Source organism: Mya arenaria, chromosome 1 (assembly GCF_026914265.1).
Source record: "Mya arenaria isolate MELC-2E11 chromosome 1, ASM2691426v1".
Lineage (NCBI taxonomy): Eukaryota > Metazoa > Mollusca > Bivalvia > Myida > Myidae > Mya > Mya arenaria.
Window position 1 is genome coordinate 8302861 of NC_069122.1, and position 26561 is coordinate 8329421.

Sequence of the window (26561 nt, forward strand, 5' to 3'; positions counted from 1 at the left end):
GTGTGCAGGATCTACTAAGGGTAGATTGGAGGAGAAGAAGAAAAAACGGTTAATGACCTGTAAAAGGGTTATACCAAATCCAATTTTAAATCCTCTCTTGCAGTTCAACAGACGTCACCTTCTTAACAGCAGGGTGAATGAAGTGACATTAAATACATTGCAACAAATGTCGAGCACAACGAAGGTTGTCGGCAAAAATATAAAGCAGCTTGGCTTGATGTGCGGATCAGATTTGTATAGCGAGATTGGACAGTTTATTTGATTCATATCGTGTTATGAGTGCATAAAATGGTAGTGCAAAATCAGTGTCAAAAAAACACAAGCGTTCTCAAACAGACGGCAATAACCAAATGTTTGCGAAAGGAAAACTCAGGATAACAAACATATCAGTTCTGCTTGATGAATCAAGGACGGAATTGAATAACCTGAGAGTTCTTCCTTTTGTCCGCCGGGATTTGACTGTGGAGACAGTTAATAAAAATACGAAAAAGGACAGTTTCTGTGTGTTTCGGTCTAAATTTTCTTTAGTTCAATCAGAAAAGTTGGCGGTTTGAAAGGAAATAAACAGAAAATGATAGTAGTATAACTGTGAGAGAAAAAAATGGCATTCCTTTATAATTATACCATCAGTCCGAATCATGTAAAATTTGTGGAATAGTACAACCTTCACTGTTTGCAACGGGACTGTCAGATTAAGTAAGGATTCACGTATTGGCCAAAAAGTCTGCACCAATCAAATATTCGTCAGTAAATTTCAATGACGCAATATAAGGACTGTTACATCGCAGGTTTATGTAAACCTTGACCTTCGTTGTATGGAGTCCGATGACATATCGCTCATGATCAGGGCACCTTGAAAAACTGCTGAGCTGAAACAAAAGTATGTTAACATCTGTTAATAGTAAAATTAATACAATTACTTTGACATGGTTTTGAATTTATAAACGTTAGAAATATCATTAAAAAATGTAGCATATACTGAGCATCTTTTCTAATCGGTGCCCTTACTTTTTTAATAAAAGAAAATAATGTAATTAAAGTTATAACCTAAAATGCATGGATACTTAATGCCTTAATAGATTAATACAGTATGGAAATCAACACCGATTCACGCATTTAAGAAAATAGAAATTGTAAATGCATTGTAAAGATACATGAAGATCAGCTATATAAACAGTTTCGAATTTTTCTTTCATATATGCTTACAATTCCGGCTGAGTTATTGAGAGATCTCTACTTTTGAGATTTTAACAGATTATACAATTGTAAGAGGTAATAAGCTTTCCAAAATTTTAAACGGAAATGTACTTAACAACTGAAACTCAAAATAGATATTGGTGTGCAAATAATTTTCTACATTTGTATACAATCGATGTTCACTGATAATATCATTTTGAGAATATTTTTTTTTCTTTTTCAACTGAAAGCGATATAATTAAACTTTAAGTAAGTTATGCAACATTGTTTAAGACAAACGATGTTTTAATTAAGTGAATGAAATTTCTGAGCAAATATTTTACGAAATAAATGAAAATCAGTAACTCAGTAAATTTGGCAAAGATACGCAGTTTTTTTATAATGTTTACCTTATTTGTCTTCGTCCTCCCTTTGCCTCCTCACTGAGCGTTTCTGCTAGCTTTTCTTACAGAGCATTTTTGACGACAACAAGTGTCGCTAGCATGTGCAAGCGTTCCTTAAGGTATGGGCACTCTGCTACGACCCAAGAGAGCACCAATTTATTCAAATCCGGTTCATTGCACTCTATCAAAAGTTTGCCTAGAATACGATCGACGGTCGGACGGAATAACAATTTCATCAGTTATTGGATATAAATAATTCTTCTTCGTCCTCGCTTAGACTTCTCATTGAACGTTTGTGCTACCTCTTCTTTAAATAACCAATTCAAACACAAATCATTTGTCAGTTCAAATGTCCTTTTAACCTGCTTACAACTGTTTATTATGCCCATGTTACTCTTTCTAGGAAGCGTTCTGAATTTCTAAATCTCTCTCTCGACTGTACTCTACAGCAATATTATAAAAGGCGAAGTTCATAGTGGATCTTCAAATTTCTCCGACAGCGGACATGTTTAGTTCATATTCCATTGATTCCCAAGAACATCGTGCGCACAGCAACGCTTACCCCTAGATCAGCCAGGGTGTATTTATAGAAAGTCATCTTTGTTGCTTCTTTGGATAAGTAATCATCTCTTTCAATTAATTTCATCGGAAAAAAATATAGCTACATGTTGTTATGCAAGTCGATGTGCAGCTTTTGGGGAGATAAACCATCCATTTTGCCAATTTAAAATTTCTCTCGAGCGCAAACTGTCCATAGTAAGGTTTCGGTTACTATCTAGTCAAAATTGTCTTCGTTAATATCTGACACTCGACTCTGTGTGTAACTTTGTTTGAAAAATGGCACCACATGCCAAGGCCATTTAGAGTTTAATTGCTAAAGACAAAAAACGTGCATGAAATCATTTTTCTTATTTCCAGCTCTCAACGTAGTTTCAACGCAGATCTTCTCACTCTGTATAGACAAAGAAGTGTGTCACATAAAAAACGCTCTCATCATTCCGACTCTCTCATTTCATTGAGGTTCGTTATAGTTATGTTTCCAAATATGTATTGTGTCTCAACAGAATCCAACGTAACAGATAAAATGTTTCGAGTTTAGGCAAGTTTACAAACAATAGAAACAATGTAATATTTCTCTTTCCAAAAAAAATACTGTTTTTTCGAGACGTTTTAGTGCCAAAATTATTGTATATAATAACAGTTTTAAAATCACCTCCAGACACATTTGTAAACGATCTAAAACAGACACGTGTCCGATAAACCTGATAAAGTTTCTGCAAATCAAATTATTCAGAATTAAGACGTTTTACAATGATGACTATAATCATTAGCAAAAGCGCAACGAATATAGCTGGGGGTTCAAAGGCTTTTGTTCCAAATAAAATAGAAAGGCTTGAACGTATGTTATAAAATCATAAACAACTGCAATTCATAGCAGACACGTAAACTTCAGTTAACTTTGAGCCCTTACGCAGACTATATGAATTAAATAATAAAAAACACTTTAGTTTAAACATATTCTATTGAGAAAAAATAAACAACATTTCAATATAAATGCGTAATTAAAATTTTAGGATTAGAACCGTAGAAATAAACTTATAGTTATAATTACAATTAGCATTTGGGGTAGTTACTACTAATGAAGTTATTATCATACAAGCTCATATTGAATTATGTTATAAAAACAGATGATTGAATGTGAGACTTCAAATGCAATTGCCTATATTAAAGAATAAATTATTCTTTTGGAATGGATTAAACGTATGGAAGAAGAATACATTATATTATGAGATAAAAACTAAGAAGAAATAGGAAGAGAGGAACGGTTAAAGATGTGTGAGGGTGGGTGGGTGTAGTATATCACATGACATGAATATAAAACGATGAACTGCTTCAAACAAAGAACTTTTTTGCTCCCCAGTCAGGTTGTCAACACCATATAATAAAGAACAGAGGGTTACCTCAATCAGAGATTAAACAGTGGTGAGCATAAGTTGCCTCTGTTCATTAAAGAGGGTACAAATGAAGCGAAAGTGGTTTGTAGTATCCTGTCTTAGACACCTATAAAACAATGAGGGAATACTATTCTTAACGAGAAGTGATGATCCAGGGAACTTCAATCGTTGCGTAGGCGAATGTGCAGGACCTCTAGCCTACATTTCTCATAACAGAACAATCTATGTGTTTATTTGCTTGTCCGAACAGATGTATGACATAAAACCAGCAATATTGTTAACAGTATTTGCCTCAACTTCAGACAATTCCATGCAGGTATTGTAGAAGGAACGAAGGAATTCGTGTACAAAGATGTGCGGGTTTGGAAACCAGATATGTTGGATGAATTTCTGTCCTAATGTCTGTGGAACCAAAACCGACAAATAATCTGGTGTATAACCATTTTTCATTTTAAAGAAAATAAGAGGTTTGTGTTTCTCGTATTTAAAGACCCCCAAACGGATGCGATTTAAAACCACTTTGCAAGGTAGTATATCAAAATATCATGTTCAACTAAAAACGAGAGCAATTCACAAGAGAAGAAATATGGTAAAATTAATTTGCTACACGTTAACTTAACCGGACAATCATTTACACTCAAGCATTTAAGCTTTGCATTGAAACCAAACTAAGAAACATTGAAATCTACATTTTAGTACAATTGCCTAACTGCCTGATTAAAGTTAACTATTTCCATTCAATATAAGTGTATGAAACTTTTGTGATTTTTGCGCAATGAGTATTGATTCAAAACAATTTATGTTTTTGGAACTGTTTTAGAACCGAGGACTTTCTAATAAAAAATATGTTTGAGGTAGATGCAACGACAATTAAAGGCTCTCTAAATAGCATCATTCCTGAACTTGTTGAATACATTTGTGTATTGCATGTCACATGTGAAAGATCCTTCATATGTATAATTAACATGTATACTTGAGAAAACAAATGACATAATCACATAACCAGTGAACGCATAATCCTAGGTGACCGTGTGGTGGTGGAATGCAAATGAGAGACTACATCGTTTTGCGGATGTTCCTCTGACGGAAGTGGGTTAAAATGGTAAAATTGCGTATATTATACATTAAGTATCTATCATGTGTTTCCGGTACGGATAAAAAAATTCGACCCGAGGGCACGCGCGTAAGCCGGTAACGAGGCTTGCCGAGTTACCGGTCACGCAGCGTGCCCGAGGATCGGATTTTTCGATCCGGACCGGAAAAACATGATTGATATTTTTTCTTGCATACCTAAAATTATGAATTTGTGGAAACATTGACGTAGAAAACGCACTTTTGTACATTGCACCAAAAAGCGCGTGCGACGTTGTGTACTGACGCCATGAAGCGCAGTAATTTTAAATCACTATTGACGTCAATTAGTTCCTCTAAAAATCGCGCTTTTACGATTATTTATTTTCAATTTTAATTAAAAGTATTGCATACTTATATTTTTGATTGCGCTTTATTGAAATTGCATAATATACTTTTCATAAACCATACAATAAAAGAAATAAGAAGTGGGGCGTTGTTGCGCGTGACTCATCTTACATTGGGGTGTAAGACGAGTTTTTCCAGCACCGGTCACATGACCGGAAACACACGTCTGGTATGCAAGAATGCTTCATCTAGTATGATTGCATAAAGGTATGAATATAACCTTTGACGATTGGACAAACAATAACATACAAGTTGATTCAAAATGTACTATTATATTAAATCAAAGCAATATGTTTTACAAAATAACTTTCATATTTAATAGTGATATACAGTGGACTAATAAGCCATTAAAATCGTTAATAATAGAGAATATTTATCTCTTCTTATACATGCAAGTAAATACTTGCAGTTTGTCGTCTGCGTGATAAGCCATTATGTTTATTATACTTTTACATTTGAAATAAAATCACTACTCACTGAGTTACAAAAACCGATCAGCAACTAACAGACGGAACATTATAATGCTAAGCCTATCATCATACAATTTTCAATAGCCTTACTAACGATTTATTTCATGTTGCATTTTCGTCGAATGTTAACAAGACAGCTCTAATATCTATAATTATAAATTGTGTTTATTTATTATCATTGTAATAAGCATTTTGTTCAAATTTCATACGAAAAACGATCGATGTATGTCCATGTAAAACGTTAACAAATACCCTTAAGATATTAATGCTCCAAACAGTAGCACGAAAATTTAATTTTGAAAGGAAATGCAGTTAAGGCTTCTAAAATACTCAAATGTAAAGGCTTGAGCATTTAAGGAATGAATTGCGGGGTTGATGTCATGATCGGGTTATGAACGCAATTGGGCTGGTCAAAGTGTGTGGGGTCCGAAGGACTCTACGCGTACTTTGAACAGCCCAATTGCTTTCATATCCCCGATAATGACATCAACCTAGCAATTCATTCCTTATATTTACACCAATAGTTCATTATTTCATTCAAGAATTGTTACAAAAAATACTTATTTTCATTTAAGAAAACCTTTCAGTTATCCGTTCTTACCCATTCTGTTAATAGAACGACCCAATTGTAACCGGAAACATTTTTTTCAAATGACGTCACAATAACGCGGGAAAAGATTAACCACTTGAAATCACTTTTAAACGTAAAATTGAAACATTTATGGCAACAATACATTAAAATATGATAAATTAACACTTTCTAAAATGTTGATTTATATTATACGGGACCTGCTGACACAATACAAATAATAGCAAGATCAATAGTTTTCATGTATATTGTTATGCGATGAATTGCGATCCGAACATGTCCGATGATGTTGCGTTCGTCGATTGATAGACGCAATTGCCAAAAGGCAGTTCATTTAAGGAATGGAAGTTGGTGTGTAAATATTGTACCATGAAAGCCTTAACAGTTTCAACTAATCAGTGCTAAAGAATACAAGTAAATGATGAAAACAACATGGAGGAAAATTCAAAATATACCTTGTTTAGGGGCACAAGAAAATGATCCAAATACCAATGAACTAGAGACACAACCATATTTACACCGCGTACACAAATACAAATACCACAAAATGACCACACATTCATCAATTTGCTTTACTGATAAATGATGGAGTAACCGCCTTCAAACGGTCGGTGAAACAAGCGTTCACTTGAACCCGAGTATACGGAGGGCTTAAACAGGCCATAAACAATGTTATTCGTTTAGGCCGAAAATGGTTTTGTAAGCTTTGGACCGTTTTCGCATTCCTCGCAAAATGTACTGATAGATCTTCACTTGCTCATCACTCACTTAAGTATATTGACAAATCTTGATCATAAGCGATAATAATCATTTTCACTGCAAGCACCAAAGCGTGTACATATATATACTCGTATAATTAACAAATGTAGCGTCAGTTATAAAAAAATGCCTCACAGTATCACAGTTGCAAAAGATTCTAAAACAGTTTTATGTAAGTACGTTCCAAAACTTATTTCTTTAACCAGTCAAACTCAGCTTGAACTTTGTTTATTTGCATTGTGCCCTGCTCTTGCGCCTCCACCGTCACCTTCGTTCCTCCAAACATCATTTTCACTTTTATCAGAGCTTTTTGATCCATCTGGCAGGACCTTGTGTGTAACGCTAGTTCACCTACTCTTATGCAGTCGGACGAATACATTGGAGGAGTATCTTCCACCGATTTGTATACTTCAACTGTTACGCGCGTGTTGCCTGCAGATGGTGAGTTGAAAGTGTGTTCGGCGGATGTTTTCCCTGGAACAACTGTGTCCCCTTTCACAATAAACGTTTTGAAAATATCTTCACACATTTCGGTCCCATCTGCTCGCCCAGATTGATGTACTCTGGAGTGTTTGCGGTCATCAAACAGCACAGCAGTACTGATGCCTAAAAAGTAAGAATCATTTAAATGAAGTCTTAAACAATTCATGATGCATTATCATATTAAAGCCACATGAAGATTGCTGGTTTGAACACGTCTTCCCATTCACATTGATAGTATATTTCAATAGAGCAAACACTTCTTTCTCTTTTCATAAAACACCAGACAGTCAAATGTATAACTAATCTACTACAAATGCTCGAAAATAGTTCGTACAAGAAAATACAAAGAATGAAAGATCTTTGCATTGAAATTATTTTATAGTTGAAAGTGAGCGCGAATAAAGAGTAAAAACCGTAAATGAGCACGGGAATTAGATAAAAGCAATACCCTGGGCGTATAACTCTTTCTGTCAAACAATTAGTGTATAACAACAAAATACGCGCGAAATTTATGTTGCTTGAAAACAACGTTTTTATTATACCAACTTTTGTCATACTGGTCGCAAATCCCAACAGTAACAAAGGACATTTTGAAGATTACTTTACATACCGTAAGTACACTGCATCTTTCTGGAACAGATTGAATCAGGATTGTGACCATACATCACGGCACCTGAAAACAATACCGTTGTAAACAATTAGAATCAATAGATAACCTAGTGGTAAAATGGTTACTCAAATGGTCACTCAAATTGTCACTCATCATCGTTTTTTCAGGTCCTCCAAATCATAATAATACTTTTATTAAATATAATTGAGCATTGTTTGTCCCACGCTAAGAGGCACCAACCCCCAAAAAAACAGTAAATATTTTTGAGCAAGCTACCTTTTACCACAGCCAATCCTGCTTGTTCCGGGACGATAACTTCATACCCTTTGTCTTCAAACCTTTCTTTTATTGCTTCTTTCATGACTTGCGATTCAGAAAATCCACCAACCATCATTATCGTTTTCACATTTCTCAGATCAGTGTGCCTCAGTTGTGCCTCCACGTGATTTATGACACTTTCTTTTGACTCTTTGAACATGTCCAAGAAAACTGTATTAGCAACGTGTAGCCTGTCCCGTTTCTTGGAAACTGTTTGACTAAAATTACTACTCAACAGTGATTTATCGAACTCTTTCTTCTTCAACTCCTTATACAAGTCAAATAGTTCATTTGGTAGTTTGATATGAACTTTGTCGCTTGATGAATTTATCTGTCGTTTTTTTACTTCAACCATTCTGTCCATGTCTAATTTGTCAGGTTTGCATTCTTCCGAGAATTTGTCAATGACGTCTTTACCCAATAAGCCAATGAGGAACTTGTTCAACTGCCTGTCCACTAAGGTTCCACCCCAAGGACCACCCGATGGCGCAGCAAGAGCGGCCAGCTTCCCGTCATGTTGAACTTCATGTACGGTTATATCGGCTGTACCTCCTTTTTGAAAAAGTAAAAGTAATAATGTTAATTTGCAAAGAGAAAAAAGAAGTGATAAACATTTACAGAATTTGACTGATGCGAAGTGTTAGTGTCAATTTAACGAATGAATTATAAACCTATCCGGTTGATGTTTTAAGTTAAGTGTCAACGTCTTGTAAAATTAAAATTGTATTACCTTCTTTATTCAAATTTCGGTTTTGTTAAACCTTCATAGATATAACGTCTTCGTAAATTAACTAACAACATTTGTACGTTTTCATACCTCCAAGATCGATAACCATGAATTTGGATCCCGCCCCAAAAGATTTAAGTTCAGAAGTTTGACCTCTTTCCGTTGATAGAGCAACTTTAATTTCTTTGCAATAGACAGCAGCAGCCTCCGGTTCATAGGCAAGAGTGAGCTGGTCGTCCGGTATACCTGCCTTAAATTGTATTATTCAATAAAAAAAATAAGTAATATATATCTACATATAAAATCAATTTCTTAACAATTATATAAATTACAGAATTTCTAACACAAGGCCAGTTGCTACTACTCCTGTTACATGTTTTACGCCACATTGTTTTTGTTAAAATGTACCTGAACTGCTGCAATTGACATGAACTGTTTTGCTGCGTCTTCCCAAATGGCAGGTACTGTCAGCACCCAGTCAATATCGGTTGGACGCAAATCGGTGCTCCTATCTCTCAGGCGTGCTAGCAAATGATCCTTCAAGAACTGTATAGCGGCTGCAAATACGTCTAACGCTAACATTTTCTGGCCTTGCTCGTCATCAATTTGCGTACGGCGACTGAGACGCTGCAATTAAATTGTACCTATTTATAATCTAACTATGATTAAATTAAAAGTTAACTTTATCACAAAGACAAAAGGAGAGAACGCCCAACAGTAGGCCCCAATTAATGTGTAATTCAGGTCATATGACCATATCAAAAAGACATTATAAAACGTTGATAATGTTGCGACTATGTTCCAATAGTTTGTTTTTTTTTATAAATATGTTAGTTAGCTTATATAACAAACATTTCGATTGATGTAAAAGGCACACCGTCACTTTGATAGTACTATTTGTTTTGTTAAATAGTCCCAAGTAAACGTGTAAAAAATCTACAGTATTGAAAAATTGTCTCACATTGTTTTGAAACAATGTCATTTTAAATCTTCTGAAATACCGCCAGCCTTCGTGTTCATCTTCATTCGCGAGATGGTTATACTTTGTCTCGGCCTGTAAAGATAATGGAACAATTAATTCCAAGCCTGCGTTGCCCTGGACAACCCCAGCTGCCAATCCCAGAATTTACTCAGTAACTGACTCAACTCGTTTTATCTCTTTAAAGTTTAGCATGACTCAATTACATGTCTACACTTCCTATCAGTATGTTATTATAAGCATTTGTTTTGGAGCAAGACATGCACTGCAAACACTAATTAATTCACTCGAATAGGATAAAAGTGTACTCAAACGTTTTATAATGACATATTTAGTACACAATACTTATGGTTAAACGTATTGATGAATTAAAATATATATATATATATGAATTTGAAATAGGCATAATGTGTTGCTGTTTTCTTTTCCATTTACTGTATTTACTAGGCTAAAATAAATAATTATCTCATGTGAGGACTGTTTGTTAATTTAAGCCATAATATAACCTTGCACTTATGACATCGCAACATTTATCAATAAAAGATCCTTGATCGATGGGATGTTACAACATCAACGATAGGGTAAGCTAAACATTTCAACGTTTGAACACTTCATTATATATTTATATTTCAAATGAGGCACGAATTTTGCAAGGGTAAAACCTAAATACGCTGTTGGGAGTTAGCAAAGTCTAAGAAAAAAACGTTTATCACTGGATGTCAACTCACATCGTATCCAAAGGAATGAAACCGCCTTGCTTTGTCAAACAGCACAACAGTCGGTGCTTTTGGCGTCACCATTCCCGATCCATCTGACCAATCAGCGTTCGCGTATATCTGTGAGTGGAGATAATCATATTTTACTATAAGCTTACAGCTCGTGGATTATATATTATTTGTACATTCAAATAAACATTTCCTGTACAAAAAACAACAACAACAAGAATTAAAACACAATAATTTTGAAGCATTTCACATGTTAACATGTAGGTTATATATATATATATATATATATATATATATATATATATATATATATATATATATATATATATATATATATATATATATATATATATATATATATATATATATATTGAACGTCGTGCATGGTTTTCATTTTTAATATCGGCTTTAATAATAGCATACCTAAATAACAACTATTTCTTAACTGCTTAAAGATGCACTCTTACTCCCAAATAAGATTTACTACAATTAATAAAATTGTTTTAATATTCCGAAGGGAATGAATAAATGTCAAAAACAATGGTTCTAATGAACGATACCGAGTTTGATTTGAAAGAAAGGTACATTAAACACGGTATTTCTACTAGTGTTGGGAATCGGACAGAAAAATTACTATCGATAATCGATTTAAAAAACCGATAAATGATCGATTATTGATCGATTTAATAATTATCTTTGCCCATCATATTTAAGGCAAACAGATACAGTGCATGCAGCAGTTTTAAGCACCAATGTTCCCTTACAATATTGTTTGTGGATTTGTTTATATAAATTAACATTATGTATTCAGAAAGCGACTATCTTTTAGTGTTTACAAGTTACTATTATAGAACATGATACCACAGGCCCTAATTATTGTCTTACATTTAGTATTGTAAACATGTGTAAAATAAATACAAAGAGTCAATTTCTTTTAAAAATCAGTCAGAAACATGTACAACAAGCAGTTGAATATTCAATATTTTTTACAAGAACTGTTTCTGTTTTACAGGAACAGTTTCTTTTAAAAAACTGAGAAAACTAAATTCTTACATGGTAAGAAGTAAACGGCAACATGTTTTAAAAATCACGTTTAAACCACAAACATGAGAAGTTGAGAACCAATCCAAAGCAGTTAAATTACAAAGAAAATGTGTAATAATATACTGTGGTGACTTATTGACTTGATAAGAATATGAGTAAATAACATAACATAGCAAGACCTTAACATTTCAACATAAACTAGCATTAACCAGAAATAAGTAAATTAGTCGGTAGCGGTTACGTCCATTGTTTCTATAATCGATTGATCAAATTTCACTATTGATTGTCGCCGACGAAGGCCTTTCCGATCATTTATAATCGATCATCGCCACAATACTAATTTCTACCTTATGAGACTAAAGTATACCACCGTAAATCTTTTAGCATTCACCAATCATTTAAAATGTTTGCGCTTTCTGCTATTTAATACACGGTTACAATCATGAGATCAGTAATTAATATTTTCCATAAATGCATTATTTAGTAAGTAGTTAAAGGTTTATCAGTCAAAGTTGTCGTCTGTTATACATGCGAATGTATTGATTTTAAATAAGAGTGTCACTTAAAGTGATCCAATACCTTATTGGAAAAAGGTTTTAAATATTCGTAAGTATCTTATTACTCGTTCGATAATTGCCATTATGCTCTGTGAAGATATTGCACGTAAAGGTCAAAATAGTATTAAGCAGAAATCCAGATGAAATACAATGTTTATTTATTAATAATGAAACTACGGGTGGTATGACATGATTCTTAAGGCATATATATGCTTCTAGACGTCCTTTTAAAGTATAACGTTCGAAACAAACGTTACAAAACGTTTTTATTAACTTTCTGTATAATGGAGTCGATAAAAATATAAGATGTTTACCATTCAGAAATATTTTAATGTCAACAAAGTCTTCCGAAGTGCAGTGGATAAGGTTCTACGATTTCAGGCAGAGAATACCCAGGATCAACCCGTGTACTATGTTGGGGGTTTATTATTTGTTTCTACTTTTCTCTTCATGATGTTATATTTACACCTCAACTTCCATTCCTTGAATGAACTGCCTTTCGGCAATTGCGTTCATCAATCGATGAACGCAACATCTTCGTATATGTTCGGATCGTAATTCATTGCATAACAATATACATGAAAGCTTTTGATCTTGTTATTGGTTGTATTGTGTCTGCAGGTCCCGTAAAATATATATCAACATTTTTAAAAGTGCTAGTTTATTATATTTTAAATATAATGGTACCAGAAGTGTTTCAATTTTACGTTTTAAAGTGATTTCAAATGGTTGATCTTTTCCCGCGTTATTGTGACGTCATTTGAAAAGGATGTTTCCGGTTATAGTCGGGTCGTTCTATTTACAGAATGGGTAAGAACGGATTATTTAAAGGTTTTCTTAAATGAAAAGATTTTTTTTAAACAATTCTTGAATGAAATAATGAACTATTGGTGTAAATATAAGGAATGAATTGCGGGGTTGATGTCATTATCGGGGATATGAACGCAACTGGGTTGGTCAAAGTACGCGTGGAGTCCAACGCAATTGCGTTCATACCTTGATAATGACATCAACCCCGCAATTCATTCCTTAAATGATATCCTTCATTACATGTATAAACTTGATTTCATGTTCTGAATTATGATCTTGAAAACACATCAAAAATATAGCTAATGGGTGTTAAGCTATGATCCATCAGCAGTCGATGTGTATGTTATGGTAGTCTACAACAATATCAATATTTAAAAATGGTGAGCTGTTTAAACTAATCTGATAATGTATGCTCATCATCATCAGCAGCAGCAGCAGCAGCAGCAGCAGTTAGATACAAACACTCGCCTAAATGAGTTTACCTTAAATGGGTCTTTCTTGTATTCATCCAGGAAGGAATACGCATAGCCGGTGTAACGTTGTAAAGTGACCCCCATAGAATAATGACCCCCCGGTCATTATTTTATATAAAATAATGACCCCCGGTCATTATTTTATATAAAATATTGACCGGGGGGTCATTATATTATGACTGGGGGGTCATTATATTATGACTCCTCACACGTAGAAAAATGACCCCTCACGTAGAAATGTGACCCCCTATAGAATAAGGACCCCCCCCCCAATCCAAACCTTGACCTAACCTATCTAAGGTACACTTGCACAACATAATTATCTTCATCCATAGACATCGGAGGAGAGATGGCACCCGTCCGTGCATGCGTCCATACTGCACGTTTTTTTTTGACCGCAGTTAGATGGAATTGATCCAAGCTTCAGGGATTACCACTACCGATGCCTATTTGTGTGGAAAGAAAAAATGGTTAAAGTCTCCGACCGAGAATCACTTGCCCCTCACCGTTGTGAGTTCGACGCCTACCAGGGTCGTGTATGGGTGACAGGCATACAAACTGTGCGCTGCTCAGTTTATCATTTAAAACATAGGCGATGGACTGCATAGGAACGTTCCATCAACAAAATACGCAACTACTTGTTGTAATTTACGGCCTGTTTGAATATCAACAATCAAAAATATTTATAATCACAGAACTAGCTAGTTTTCAGGGGGCGAGGGTGGCTGGATTTCAATCTAGTATCGTTGGACTTCTTACCAGAACTCGTCTAATCCTGATCTGATGTAACATACTTCGATAGCTTCCTCGCCTAAGAATCGAATCTGTGCAACTGGATTAGGAGTCAACTATATAAACCTCTCTGCGATTGAAATTAAATAATTATTAATTATACAAGCAGAATCACTGTAAGTGCACTGTAAGTGACAAGTGTTTGTTAGTGATTTGAATCATTTTCGTAGTCATCAAAGTTGTATAGTGATTAAACGTCCCACACAGATTAATGGAACTAGCAATGATGAATGACTTAAAAATATTATCCCTTTTTTCTTTTCATGACCATTCGAAAAGTGGTTTTAGAAATCATTTAGCACAAAAAGGATAAGCAATTCATGCAAAAGATCTGAGTTACAGGTTAATTACAGCAACCTCTTATTATCATAAATGTTCTTTCTTCCCCAGGACTGTGTACCATTGGAACAACCTACCACTTACTGTTGCCCTCCTCCCTACCCCTGAGCAGTTCAGTGCAGCTATATTTAAGAAATGAACGCCTTCTCGCGTCGGTTCACGATTATATGAATACAACAAGTCTCGTGCATAGTTCGTAAACCCCGAAGGGGTTTACGTTAACTATGCACGCTACTTGTTGTATTCATATACCCGTTGAACTATAGCGAGAAGGCGTTCATTTCTTATATTTATATTATCATTTATATTATTTCTACTTATATCAAAAGAATAATAGTCGATTTATTGGATTATCTTCTAAGAAAATCGATTGCATCTTATTAACACGACGATCGCGTCCGTTATTCGGAAGAGCGGTGGCCAGCCCATATGACGTCACGGAGACTTGTTTATTTCGTATGTGCCAATCAGATTGCGTGACGAAATATCTCGCTCATTTTTTGAAGGAATTTAACATTAACTTGAGATATATTTTAACCTTAATTAGAAGACGTGTCGCGCACACCACCCAGATCCGCTCGTCAAAGGTCAAGGTCACACTTGGAGTCGGCGCAAAATCCGTGTCCGGAGCATAACTTCTATATGGATGGAGGGATTTTAATATAATTTGGCATAAATGTTCTCCATGGCAAGGCGGTGTGTCGCGCGAAAAAATTATGTCTCTGTGGCAAAGGTCAAGGTCACACTTAGAGGTCAAATGTCAAATAACAAGTTCAAGGTTACATAGACCTTAAAACTGAAAACGGTTTCCGCTCAATAACTTAATTATTGTTCAACCTTCAGCTGCCAAACCTGATAGGATGATCACCCATATTGAGTAAATGACCCCTATTGTTTTTGGGGTCACAATATCAAAGGTCAAGGTCATTATCATTCTTTCATCTTCACAAATGTCCATTATGAATCTTTCTGTGAAAATTTAAACCTACAAAGCGGGCTCGACATCTGCCCGTGGGCATGCAGAATGTATTTCTAGTTAACCCTTTTAAACATTCTTTTAAATCTTTTTAAACTACTCTTTAAACCTTCTTGCGATTTTGACGCGCAACCATGTCTACGTCCCCGGGGGTGTTTGACATTACCGGAAGACAGACAGACAGACGGACGGACGGACAAACGGACAGACGGACGGACATACTTCTAATTTTGACCTAATATGACTCAGTTTTAAACTCACTCGAATTAACTAGCATTCTGACCAAATTTTATAAAGATTCATATAAAAATGTGGCCTCTAGAGTGTTTTTACTTTTGTGTGAATATAGATACGGGTCTTGGTAGCATTATCGTTGAATTTGCTAGATCTGATTTTATCACATGACATCGCTTGTTTTTCATGTAATATAATCATTACGAATTTCTTTATATTTAACACGTGTAATATAACTTTGACGTGACTCATTTCCGCCAATACATTCCATATAGAAAAAAGGCGTGAAAAGCGTGCGTACTCATAGCGTTAAAAAGGGTTTATTTTATATGTTTTATTTTTATGTTTTAAGTCATGTGATAAAACGAATCTCACATTCGTTGTCAAAAAATATAATATTTTATTAAACTCGTTCAAGAAAATGTTATAAAGCTCGCCCGAGGCTCGCTATGTAACATTTTCTTGAGCTCGTTTAATAAAATCTTATATCATATGACAACTCATGTGAGATCCTATATATCCGTGGTTCGGGAGTGTTGTTCGGTATATAATAAGGACAATTTCATAAACGAAAGGACTTTTTATTTAAAACTGTATGGAATATAGAGGCGAATCCAACAAAACGTCCCAGGGTGTTGACCTGTGCTTTGGTAAAACTACATGTCACATATGTTTATATCTTAAGCTATTATTTTAGTTAGTAAATCACACAAGGTATATTTAGCACGCATTGTTATGCTCATCAGATGCAATATGTTAAACCAAATTTAGCATAAATTGTATCGTTCTCCACTGAGTTGTTGATTTATTCTTGCACGTGTCACTTATCAATTAAGTATGTTTTCGACATCGCTCCAGTCACATACTATATTGAAAATATTTGCATCCACCTCGTCAGATAACCCACGCAGCCCTTCTACATTGTAAGGCGTGTTAGTAAAAGCCTTCACATATACAGTCTTTACACTTTTGTCAAGTTTTAATAGCAAGGCTTCGTCTGCGTAACAATTCACTAAAGCAGCATCTAATATGTCATCACTTATAAGGGCGTGGTATCTTTCTGGAATGTGGTTCCGAATTCGTTTGTATGGCTTTCTTGAGAACTCTTCGCCATCTACCTCTAGCACCGGGACAAAATGGTCGCTGGAATTCTGAATGTACACTGCTCGACCCCTTAAATTACCACCAATGAGGCCTAACGGTTTGTATTCTAACCAACGCCACTGTTCCTTACTGCCATACTGTGAATAAACATACACAACGCTTCTGGTGAGAGTTGCAAAAGCAAATATCTCCACTTCTGTTCCCCAAGTGTTTTCGGAGGCCATCATTGACGTGTCTAGATATCTGGAAACCGAATCACGTGTAATGCCTTTCATTAGAGTTTCGTTTTCTTTCATGAAGTCAACAATCGCTTGCCTTATCAAGCTATGGTGTGTTTGTACGCCAAAAACTAAATAACTGAATGTTCTAAACAAACAATTGCCATCCCCACGCATGTTTACAGTTTTAGTAGGTTTGGCGTCTCGTCGTATATATTTGTCTGGACCGGATGCATACGTGTTTTTGACTGCCGACTTAAATACACTCGAGATTTGTTCCTGCCATTCTTGATTAGATGGTCTGAATTGAAATGGTTGGGGTTCTTGATTAGTAGATTCTGTAGAATTGGTAGGTTGTGTTGCAACATCTTCTCGCGATACTCTTCTCTTTTTTGGAGGGAGATTGCAGTCGTCAGATTTATCGTTTCTTTTTGCAGGTCTTTCAAACGCTTTCTCGTTTGCTTGGGTTCCTGTTTCTTTGTTTATTAGACTGTGGTCATCTTTTGGACCTTCAGTTGGTCGCTTTTCTGTGTTATCTGTAGCAGCATCGTCATTACTCTGCCTATAGCGATTCAGTCTGTTCCCACTTACACTTGTTTTCATTCCTTCTAGGAAATAAGTGCCTTTTCCAGTTACTTTTGTTATTTTGAATGGTCCTTTCCATTTTAGACCCAATTTCCCTCCTTTTCTCGTCAATTTTCTGGTGTTATGAAGAAGGACTTGGTCGCCGACTTCAAAACCTGCTGTATCGTCTTTAGGTAGTGAAGAATCGTAATATTTCTTCTGCTTCGATTGTGCCGTTTTAATATTGGACGATGCTTCTTTTCTGTTGCACGACAGTTTAATGAACGAGTCTATTCTTTCCTTTAGTGACAATTCAGAGTCTTGGTTATCATCCGATTGCATTGCTAAGTCTAGTTCTATTGGTAAGCGTGCGTGCCTTCCAAACACAAGATAGAATGGTGTTTGTTTCGTCGACTCATGTTTAGACGTTCTATAGGCAAACAGTACGTATGGTAACTTAATGTCCCAATTTTTCTGCGACAAATCTACACTGTGCACAAGCATATCGCACAAAGTCCTGTTAAATCTTTCAGTATGTCCTCCTGTTTGTGGGTGATATGCTGATGCAATTCTATGTTCTATCCCAAACTGCTTGCAAAACTTTTCATTCAAGTCGTTGCAGAATTCTCTCCCCTGATCCGTTATTAATACGCTGGGGCAACCATGTGTCGTGACAAACTTTGTGAATACTGATAGTACAGTTTCAGATGACTTGTCTGGAATCCCTTCTGCCTCTACCCATTTTGTCAAATATTCTGTTATAACGACAATGTACTTGTTTCCTGAAATGTATAAATGTAAGCATTTTACAATACTTATTTTAATCAACGATGCATTGTCAAAGACAATACTAGTATATCCCCAGCCGATAGATGTTTCTTTTCAAGTTTGAGTTTGCATAGAAACTAGAATTTCATTCTGCATGTCTACGGGCCAGCATCGCAGTTTTAAGATGTTGCATAAAAATTCCCTCATGCATATAGGATATCCTCTAGAAAAGCACTTCTAATGACCTCTGTTATCTTTACCTTTAACTGGAGACCTGGTTGATGCGTGCGACACTAGATCTCATGGTAGTTAACATTTGTGTGAAGTTATAGTAAAAAAAATCTCTTCATGCAGTTACCAGATATGCCCTGCACAAGCATTTATCAGTGATCTCTAAGAAGACCTTTACCTTTGACCCATAAACCCAGTTCATGCGCGCAGAACTAGAACTCATGGAGGTGATCACTTGTGTGAAGTTTTTACAGAAATTCCTCCATTTTCATTCAAATTGGAGTTATGGTCCGTAAAAATCAGGACGGACACATGCACGCACATATAGCGAACATCAAAACCTGGCGACTAAGGGTCGAGTTCACCGAAGGTGGGCTCGACAAAAATGGAAGGAAAATAAAAAAGCACTACTCTGTTTCTTAATAATATCTTTCTCAAGTTTACAGTTGATATGTTCTATACAAACTACTTTAAGAAAAAAATCCCCCATTCATTTCGCTTGAAAATTGCAAATTGCTAGTCAAATGCTATAACTCTTAAAAAAAATAATTGAAATCTGGCCAATAGTCTTCAAGAAATAGCCCGGAAACAAAATTTGGACGGACGGACAGACGGGACAGACGGACGGAGGGCAATCCTATCTCGGTTACACCGGTAGGGGAGTTCCATAAAAAAATTCAATGTACTTTTGGAGATATAGTGGAATCCAGTTAGGTTAAAGATGTGTTGAATGTTTTTTAAAGCAGACAGACAGACGGACGCAAAAACGAAAAAAATAAATAAATAAAAAGACGTGCATAATCTCCATATTGCCCTTTATCACTATTCCAAGTTTCATGAATTTTTTTTAAGTATTTTGAAGATATCGCGGGATCCAGATTTTCGGACGGACGGACGGACAGACGGACGGACGGACAGACTGACGGAGGGCATTCCTATAGTCCTCGTAGGGGACTAATAAGCCTGATCATATTTGACTGACAGGTCATAAACAGCTGGTACATTGACATATCAGCTGGCAACCGTCGACGGCGTTTAAGTTACAGAACTATCAAAATTTAATTTAATAAACTATGGTTTTCCCGTAAAAATACAGAACTATCAAAATTTAATTTAATAAACTATGGTTTTCCCGTAAAAATACGACATATATTTACAGTGCTTAAAAAGAAATGCAGTTGCTTTCGCACATGGCCCTGTTTCACATGGGCGGTCGCTTTGCTTGTAACTAATCGTAAACTGCGTAAAATCTATTTCAGTTTACCACCACTCAACAGGTGCATTACCGATACGTCTCTACCGCTCCAGTAACTAAAAATCTCAAGTTAAACTGACTACAATGTATTACAACGTTTCAAATGAGTACGGTGGTACAGAGGTGAAATACCCAGTAGGTTGTTTTCCACCATCATTTAGCATTAACTTCACCGTCAAACCACGTGAAGACTGGACATGGTGATTTTATCAATATAAGTATATTGTAACTTAGCAAACTGATCCTTATAGAAATATGAGTCGCATCATTACTTTTATGCATAATAGTGACTAAAAATGAGCAGTGCAACCGTTGGTACTATGTGAAGGGCGTTTTCTATGTGTAGGGGAGATGTAAAATTATGACCCCCAGTCACAGTTTATGACCGGGGGCACAATATTATGACTCTGCCTCACACAGAAAATAACCCTCATATAGTGGTTTGTGTGAGACTCATTTTCCTATGTGTGGAGGAGTCGTAATATTATGACCCCCGGTCACAGTATTATGACCCCCCGGTCATAGTATTATGACCCCCGGTCACAGTATTATGACCCCCGGTCATAGTATTATGACCCCCGGTCATAGTATTATGACCCCCAGTCATAGTATTATTACGGGGGTCATAACATTATTATGCCCTGTGGTGCCGCATAGCGGTGTTGCCGCATAAAGGTGGTCGGACTCGTTTATGCGGTGATTTTCAACGCATATAGAGGGTGACCACCTTTATGCGGCGACATGCCACGCATAAAACAACTAGATATGTGTCCATAGGACACTGGTGCACCCCTACATGATGCTTAGTAACATGTTATATCATTTGATCTTTAGCGCATATTAAGTTTGTCTTAAAAAGGTTGTTGTGCTCAAGCATGAAGAAAACTAATAAATAAATAGCAAAGTTTTAGTCACTTTTGGGAAATTTCAAACTTTAAAGTCCCATAAGGCTTTTATTTTTATGTTAAAAATGGGTTTAACATTTGTCTAAATAGGGAATGTCAACAATAAAACGTAAAGAAACACTCACTTTTAATTATCCTACATGTAAACATATAGTAAAAAGAATTAAGGGAGGTAATAAAATATTTTGTTTTCCTTATAATGCTTATTGGATATACAAATCTGTTAAAAAGCTTTAAGAAAACAGTTATTTCTTATATAATTTAACTTGAAAAATATATAATTTCTTTAGTATACTTTAGTCACAAAAATAGTGGCAGCCACTCCAAACACAAAGGCCTTATGAGGCTTTAAATTTGAAGGTCAAGGTCATTCAGAGGCCAAGGTTATCTTCATATTAATTTTTTGAAGGTCCAGTTCAAAGCTTTGTTGTGTTCAAATATGAAATTAATAAGTATATTAATACCAAAATTATTACTTCACAAATATTTCCTTATATAATGTATAGTGAATAAAACAACAAAGGGCCATAATTCTGCTAAGACTAAACGCAGCAAAAATTCCTGTCTGTACGATCATCAACATATTAAGGTTGATCATCTGTGAAAGTTTGAACAAAATCCCCCAAGCGGTGTAGGAGGAGTTGCGTTCACAATTTTTTTTCCATATATAATGTATAGTGAATAAAACATCAAAAGGCCATAATTTTGCTAAAACCAATCACAGCCAAAATTCCTGTCTTTACGATCATCTACACATTAAGGTTGATCATCTGTGAAAGTTTGAACAAAATCCACCAAGCGGTGTAGGAGAAGTTGCGTTCACAATTTTTTTTCCCTATATAATGTATAGTGAATAAAATATGCCCCCACTTAAGATGGAATGACCTTCGGAACTTAAGACTTTTTCAGAGGAAGAGAGAGTGAGTACATAAAACTAGATCCTGGTCTGGTTGAAACTTCATAGAAGTAACTAGTAATTATCGTTTATGTTTTAATGGGTTTCTTTATGCGGCGAAAGGGGGCCTTTCTGCCGCCTAAACATGCCCTCTGCATGCGTTGAAAATCGCCGCATAATTTTGTTTGACCATCTTTATGCAGCAACACCGCTATGCGGCACCACAATGCCCCGACATATATTGTCTACGAGTCAAAGTCACCAGGGTCTACCAAAGCAGCCCAACAAACCGACAGACAAAACTTACCCTGATAAGAGGTTTCTAGAGGACCTATAAGGTCCATGCCCACTTGCTTGAAAGCCTCGGCGGGAACTGTGATAGGTCGCAGTGGCTTCTTTGCTTTCTTCAGGTTCACCTTTCTTTGACAGTTGTCGCAGTTCTGTATAAACGTGTGTACATCTTCGAAACATCCTTTCCAGTAAAACCTAGTCGAAATCTTTTCCCATCTGAAACAAAGCAAACATAACTATTAGTCCAGATAAGTTACCAAAATACAGTCAACCTTGCCTTAGCGACTCACTGATTTAGACAACTTCCTGCCGTATACGACCCTGTTTACGACCGCCTGACGTAAAAAAATCTATATAAAGTCACTGACTGAATTAAAAGACTCCCTGTCTGACGCCACAAACGACCGTAATGTTTGCACCCCGTGATGATAATATGGCTTAATTAAACGAATTTCATGCATTTTTCAGTCATTAACATATAGCGCTTCGGATCTTGGATTTCTTACCAGCGTGTTAACTTTACTGTGTGCTATGGCAAAAATGTTTATTTTTCTCTTTTATTATCTGAGTTAAGTCAATTTAACCATAACTTCTAATATGTCCAAAATTGGACGATCTGTGGATGCACGAGTTCATTTTATATAATCCGTACGAACAACTTTTCTTGTGAGAAAATCGAATTGGAGCTACCAACCTAATTAAAATTTCGAAATTTCAAAATCCCTGCTCCTTTTAGTATTACCAAACAATAATAAAATATGATGGAAATATAATCTCATATAAACCTATCCATTACCCGATGAATAAACGCGGGATTTGAAAACTCAACCGATGTGCAGTAATATGATATCACGGCAGACAAAATGGCTTGCAAAACAAGTAAAAAGGAATTAGACAAATAATAATGCAAATACGTATACATATTCTAAATAGGGAATATCTTATATCAATTTAAATACCATAATCCAAGAAAAAGACAGGCATCAGGATTTACAAGAACAAATAATAAATTGAAACACTTGACGTTAGTGGACCTGAATTAAAAGACTCCCAGTCATACGTGACCTTTTTGTTAAGGTCTCACGGAAAGTCACCTATTACAAGTTTCACTGTAGTATCATTACTAAAAATAAAGCTAGCCATGGATGCACCTGAGACAAGTTGAAATCCAATACATGTTGTTCTAAATGTTCTAAATGACGATAGAATTATTAGAATTAGTTTTGAGTTTACATAAGCAACTTTCAATGACTGTGGCGTAGTGGTATAATGGAAGAATGCGGAACACTACACATGTTATGATCATGGGTTCGATCCTCATAAGTGCACAGATACAACCTTTTCCTTTTCGGCGGAATTCAAATACTTTCCTGGCATTCTTATAGTTTACTTGGAGGATACTGTCTACTTATTATGTGTACTCGGACCTTATTTGAATTATACATGCAAAATCGAGATAAGTGAGGTTCTCGTGATTTAGATTTTTACATAACATTACTAAATACAAACTATGTAATTCTTTCCAAAAATGAAATAACAAGAGCTGTCACTGTAAGAGACAAATGCCCCCCTAGCACATTGACCTTAATTTGACCTTTGACCTTGAAGGATGACCTTGACCTTGAAATGTTTGAACTCAAAATTTGCAATTCTGTGAAGTTTGATTCAAATCCATTCAATAGTAAAGAAGTTATGGCTGAGACACGAAAAAATTGAACTTTGACCTTTAAGTGTGACCTTGACCTTGGACCTGGGGGACCCGAGAGTTGGATGCGACACACCGTCTCATGGTGCTTTACAATTCTGTGAAGTTTGATTCAAATCCATTCAATAGTAAAGAAGTTATGGCCAAGACACGAAAGATTTGAACTTTGACCTTTAAGTGTGACCTTGACCTTGGACCTGGGGAACTGAGAGTTGGACGCGACACACCTTCTCATGGTGCTTTACAATTCTGTGAAGTTTGATTCGAATCCATTCAACAGTTAAGAAGTTATGACGAAGACACGAAACGGGACGGACGGACGGACGAACGAACGAACGGACGAACGGACAGACAGTGCAATCACTATATGCCTCCCACTTTGTGGGGGGGGGGGGGGCATAAAAAAAACTTCCTCACTTGAGGTTCGAACCCACAACCGCTATCGTCATAGATCTGAACGATACCACTGGGCCAGCGACTCTATATGAGAAATTAATATCTGTAATTTCATTAAGTACAGAGCATTTTAGAGGACAATTAAATTAAAGTGAATATGCTAATGCATCAAGTAAATAAAATACTTATCAAAACAATAACATTTACCTGGAGTCATCCGATCATTACACCCCTATTTATTGACAATAAACTCGTATCTCATAATCAGCTTTTTTAAACGGACTATACTTTAATATTGCACACTGCATATCAAAATAAACCAGTATCATTTACTATTGGCATGAAAAGCGGACAATATATAGACAAAACACTTTATTTCAGTTTTATCTAATAATGGAATGATCCAAAGACCTGTTCACCTATATTATAAACTTTAAAATCAAGTACCGTTATATATTCTTTACCTTTTTCAGTATAATGGTTTTGTCAGCGAAAACCAAAATATTGCGTTCGGACTGTTCTCACAATATATTTACAGTTATTATAATCGAAAATTAATCATAACTGATACAAAGATCTAGAGCTTAATGTTAGTTTGTAAAACGACTCATCTGATACGCCTTATTTATACATACATGACTGTTTTAAAGCATGAAATAACTTTGAGAGTATCCCCTGCCTGTCGGTTGTTCGCTCTCAGTGTCCGTGTCCGTCATAATCCGTACAAGTCTAATAACAAGATAGTTGTCTCGTTATAACGAGATACTTAGTCGTTTTTACGAGATATTTATCTCGTTATTACGAGTTCAGTCACGTTTTGACGCTTTTGTTATTCAGCTTTCGTACTAATTTAAATAATCTTAAATGTCATATCTAACACAGGCTCACAGGAATCACAAGTTCCTTTTTGGTCATGATAATGAAATCATTATATCAAACTTACGTTTTTGAAACTCCCAAATGTCCTCCGTGATCTGATGCATGCATGCTCTGAATGATGTCATCTGTCTTCCCTTTCTTAACAACTTGCAAACGTTTTGATGAGCTGGTTTTCTTATAATACAACCCGTCATCAAAAATAAAAGGTTTGCACTTTCTACGAAAATTCCTCTTTTTGTTCTTGTCTTTTACAGAAACGGGATACTTCCCATTTTTTACAAACTCTACAACATCTGTGTAATCTTTCTCGTCCATGCTGCAAGGTTGGACTGACTGCTTACCACAGACCTTTATATATACACGCGTTTACGTAGAACTGCTTTCGGTGTCGCTGTCGTTTTCTTTGATGTTGAACGAGCGGCTTTTCTGAGGTAAATCAAAGGAACTATTTTTAGAAATGATGCAGTCTGCATAAAACATAAAAAACACCGCTCAGTGACATCATGGACTTTGATGTAAGTCATGGCACGAACAGTGACTGCTTAAATAGCTCCTCAAAGCCTTGCATTTTTAACACATTCGTTTTAAGCAATGCCTCCACGGTATGAACAAAGGCTATCTAACGTCAGATGAAGTAGAACAATGTTGTCTTTGAAGTTGAATCATATACAGCTACGTTAAAGCGACTTATGTATATTGTATTACATTGATGATAATTTAAATGAAATTCAAATGGAAGCAATTTTATATTTCATTTCAATAGATGTAGACACAGCAGCTTCTGCAGCAGTAACATGCAGCGGCTCCAGAAGCAAAAACAACAACAACAAATATAAAAGCCATAGAAACACGACAGTGACTTGAATTGATATAGATATGTTAGTAACAGGCTAAGTGGGGGGGGGGGGTCAATATTTTACAGATAAAATCGGGGGGTCATTATTTTATAAGGGGAGTCAGTATTTTATAGAAAATGGTCATTATTTTATATAAAATAATGACCGGGGGGTCATTATTCTATGGGGGTCACTTTACAACGTTACACCGGAATATGTTGTACCGAAGTCAATAGCTGCAACTACTAAACGCGTTTTTCTTGGCCTATAATCAGCAAATCTTGGACGTCGAGATTTTTGTTTCCACTTCAAAGACGCCATTTTACAATCTTGTCTAGGTTAATTTACTTCCTTGACTGTCTATTTCGAAAGTTGATTTTTGACAGCGCATGTGTTTGGATTGAACGGTCTTTAATAATCTCGGTTTATCAATATCAAATAGGTTAACATAGATTCTACTTATTACAAGTAGTCTCGTAAATTTAACCAGCTAACGTGCACATACGAATATTTTTCTCAAACTAAATTAGACACATTATATCTGTGCTTACATTACATTTACGAAAATGTCAATTTACTTCCTTAATATTTTAAGACTAAATCGAAACTTGATAT

At 35.7% G+C, this 26561-nt stretch overlaps 1 protein-coding gene across 1 annotated transcript; it reads right to left on the bottom strand.

Annotated features, from left to right (window-relative positions):
- Positions 1-3093: 3093 nt before the first annotated feature.
- On the bottom strand, positions 3094-26561 carry LOC128232919 (heat shock 70 kDa protein 12A-like). Its single transcript, XM_052946724.1, has 9 exons — positions 26155-26561; positions 13568-13613; positions 10678-10785; positions 9932-10024; positions 9379-9597; positions 9061-9220; positions 8202-8795; positions 7926-7988; positions 3094-7438 (listed from the first exon to the last, which is right to left on the bottom strand). Exons 1-9 carry the CDS (start codon positions 26265-26267, stop codon positions 7023-7025), a joined length of 1812 nt encoding a protein of 603 aa, XP_052802684.1. The 5' UTR covers positions 26268-26561; the 3' UTR covers positions 3094-7022.

What these genes read in the sequence shown, in the direction of transcription:
- LOC128232919 (XM_052946724.1), bottom strand. Translation starts at nt 26,267, where the DNA reads ATGGCGTCTTTGAAGTGGAAACAAAAATCTCGACGTCCAAGATTTGCT. An exon ending in TTCGGTACAACATATTCCGG is followed by an intron (nt 13,614 to 26,154) that starts TGTAACGTTGTA and finishes ACGTTACACCGG; the next exon opens with CTATGCGTATTCCTTCCTGG. An exon ending in AAAGATGCAGTGTACTTACG is followed by an intron (nt 7,439 to 7,925) that starts GTATGTAAAGTA and finishes CTTACTTTTTAG; the next exon opens with GCATCAGTACTGCTGTGCTG.